At 34.3% G+C, this 3,040-nt stretch overlaps 1 protein-coding gene across 1 annotated transcript; it reads left to right on the top strand.

The window, feature by feature from the left end:
* Positions 1-391: 391 nt before the first annotated feature.
* On the top strand, positions 392-1,256 carry LOC141405772 (uncharacterized). Its single transcript, XM_073990462.1, has 3 exons — positions 392-532; positions 597-665; positions 727-1,256. Exons 1-3 carry the CDS (start codon positions 524-526, stop codon positions 1,132-1,134), a joined length of 486 nt encoding a protein of 161 aa, XP_073846563.1. The 5' UTR covers positions 392-523; the 3' UTR covers positions 1,135-1,256.
* Positions 1,257-3,040: the final 1,784 nt, after the last annotated feature.

Below are 3,040 nucleotides of genomic sequence, written 5' to 3'. Positions count from 1 at the left end.
CGCTGTCATTTATAAGGTAAACTTAAATGGTGAAACCTTTACTTAATATTGAAATTGCATTCTGTCCCATTAGTTCAAGCATTTGGCAGCAGATATGTTACTAAGTTTCAAAACTAAATTTACAAAGTAACAACTCTTCCGTTCATCAATCAATGCATATGAAATGTAAGGAAACATATGTAAATGCAATAAAAATTCATTCTTAAACAATTTCATTCATAAAGCTCCTCTGCTGAAGATCTTAATGGATTTTCCATTTCGTTCTCTTGACCCCCATTAAAGAGATTTACAGATAAAGATTTGTAAACTCTTTTAACACCTTTAAATGCGACGCTACCGTACATTACTCGACAAATGCATTTGAAAATAGAATTTGCTATAAAACCAGGCAATTGAGTAGCACCGAACATCACAACTGCATTGAAGGTTCTGGTGAAGAACAAACAAATTTACAAAGCAAAACTAAAACGTGTTAATTATTTTCCGGTTCAAGTGAAATTTGAAGTATTATTTCTTTTTAAAAATGGAAAAGGTAGGCGAGAAAAGAAATTTGTAACCTAAATAAACTGTTGACACGATTTAATTTTTATGTTTAGCTTGTCTTAACCTTGGCCTTTCTGGTTTTACTTTCCATAACACAAGGTTGGGCAGGACCTGTGGAAGCTGTAAGTTGAAAATTGTTAAAAATAACAAAAAAATAAAATAATTTTAAATATTTTAATTTAGGAGAAATCTACATCCTCCTCTGCGGACTCAGATGATGATATGAAAACTTCGGAAACTTTTGGTTATGGTTATTACCACCATCAACCTGCTTTGTATACGGCTCCACAGGCATTGTATACTGCTGCTCCTCCGCATTCTCCCCCATTAGCTACGGTAGCAAGTTATCATCCCACCCAGTATTCAACTGTGACAACATATCCCGTGGCTCCTGCCCTGGCAACAACATCAACTCTTCTCTCATCCTCCTCGGTTGGTGGTGCCCGCTCGGCTTCAGGTTATGGCTATGGTAGCGGTTATAAATATGGTCATGGTTATGGATTTGGTAATCGTTATGGCTATGGAAATTCTCGTACAGCAACAACTAATGAATATTATCGTCGTCAACCTGTTTATGTGGCATGGGGTTAAGTTTTACTTACGATGAGTGCTATTGATAATTATCCTTGATCCTCTGAACATGTGCCATTTGATAAGGATTTGTAAAGTATCTTGAAAAGAAAAATGTTGAATAAATTTCCGTTAATATCCAATTTTTGTTGGAGTACTGAACCATTTAAATGGAAAAAATAGTTTGGAGGACCAATGGGTCTTATTGTTGAAGACTAAAGAGGCTTTTCCTATGGAAGATCAATGGGTCTTCTTGTGGATGGTCAATGGGTCTTCTTATCGAAAACCGATTTGTCCTCTTATGGAAGACCAATAGATCTTTTTATAGAAGACCAATGTGTATTCTTATAGAAAACCAAAGGGCCTTCTAATAAAATATCAAATCGCCTTCTCTAAAAATACCAATGGGTCTTCGTATAACAGACCAATGCGTCTTCTTTTAGAATACCAGTAGCTCTTTTTTTATAGAAAACCAACAGGTACCCCACCATCTCATATAAGATCAAGAAGCTTCTTATGGAAGACCAATGTCTCTTCATATGACAAATTAATGTCACTCCTTTTGAAGATCAGTGGGTCTATTTATACTTTACTCCATAATATGGAGGGTATAATTAAAATTGTCATTCCGGTTGTAACACATCGAAATATTCATCGGAGACCCTATAACGTATATATATTCTTGATCAAGGTAAAATTCTAAGTCGATATAACCATGTCCGTCTGTTGAAATCTAGATACAGCTCGCAATTTCAAGAGAGAACTTTGTAATTTGGTGTTGAAGTTTCTATTACTCCTACACGCAAAAAAAACGACCTCTCTAATATACGTCCCAAACATATTTTGCAGCAAACATGTATATGTTTGCAACAGTCCCAAACATAATATATGTTTGGGTGCAAAGATATATATGTTTGGGTGCAAAGATATATATGTTTGGGTGCAAAGATATATATGTTTGGGTGCAAACATATATATGTTTGGGTGCAAACATTTTATATGTTTGGGTGCAAACATTTTATATGTTTGGGTGCAAAAAAATACAAACCCAAAAGGCACAAAAAAAAAACAAACACATGCACCAGTGGGCGCTTACTGAGAGCAAGGGAGCGTAAAATTCAATGTAAAACACTTTAAAATGTGTGCTCACTTGCTCTCAGTAAGAACTCACTGGCTATCTCTATAGTATACACACAAATGTTGTGGGTTTTTTTATTGAAAGGCAAAAGAACAACAAACACATATGTAGGTGCATACAAAATTCCAAAGAAATACATAACACACTTTAATAAAAGAAAAACTGATTGAAATAATGTGTAAATAGTCACACTTTTAAAAAAGGAAAAATATATAGAAACGTAGTTGAACGCTTCTCCTTAGTTGTGAAATAAAACAAATTGTCCTTATAGTTGAAATCATCAGCGGGGAATCGGCATCTAGAATCGAATGATTATGTAATGTAATAAATAAATATGGATATGCCATATTTCAAATATACATAAGTATGTATGTAATTACCAATATTAAATGCGATTTCTTCCTTGTCCAATAAAATAATTCCATTCAACTTTCCGATTCAATTATAAAATGTATTGGGCATTTCATTTACTAAAAAGCACAATTTCTTTAAGAAAACATAAAACACTGATTTATTCACTCACTTTACCGTCTTGACTCTACAAAGGCAACTAAAACACTGAAGAAAGAAAAAAAAATAATTCATATCATTTCTTCTTTTCTTCTTCGCCTGCGTTGGTTAACAACACGTTGGTTAACAACAACAAAACAAGAAACACACGAGTTTGTCGCATACACGCCACCAAAGCCCCCTTCGCTTCTACGTCTTCTATTATACAATACACACAACTCTTTTTATAAAACAGCATTCCACAGCCGCGAGAGCACTGTTATTACTCTCGTTGACAAA

This window comes from Musca autumnalis, unplaced genomic scaffold (genome assembly GCF_047663935.1).
Source record: "Musca autumnalis isolate F117 unplaced genomic scaffold, ASM4766393v1 scaffold_5, whole genome shotgun sequence".
NCBI classification, from domain to species: domain Eukaryota; kingdom Metazoa; phylum Arthropoda; class Insecta; order Diptera; family Muscidae; genus Musca; species Musca autumnalis.
This window is presented reverse-complemented; position numbering and strand designations above follow the sequence as displayed.

What these genes read in the sequence shown, in the direction of transcription:
- LOC141405772 (XM_073990462.1), top strand. An exon ending in GGGCAGGACCTGTGGAAGCT is followed by an intron (nt 666 to 726) that starts GTAAGTTGAAAA and finishes ATTTTAATTTAG; the next exon opens with GAGAAATCTACATCCTCCTC.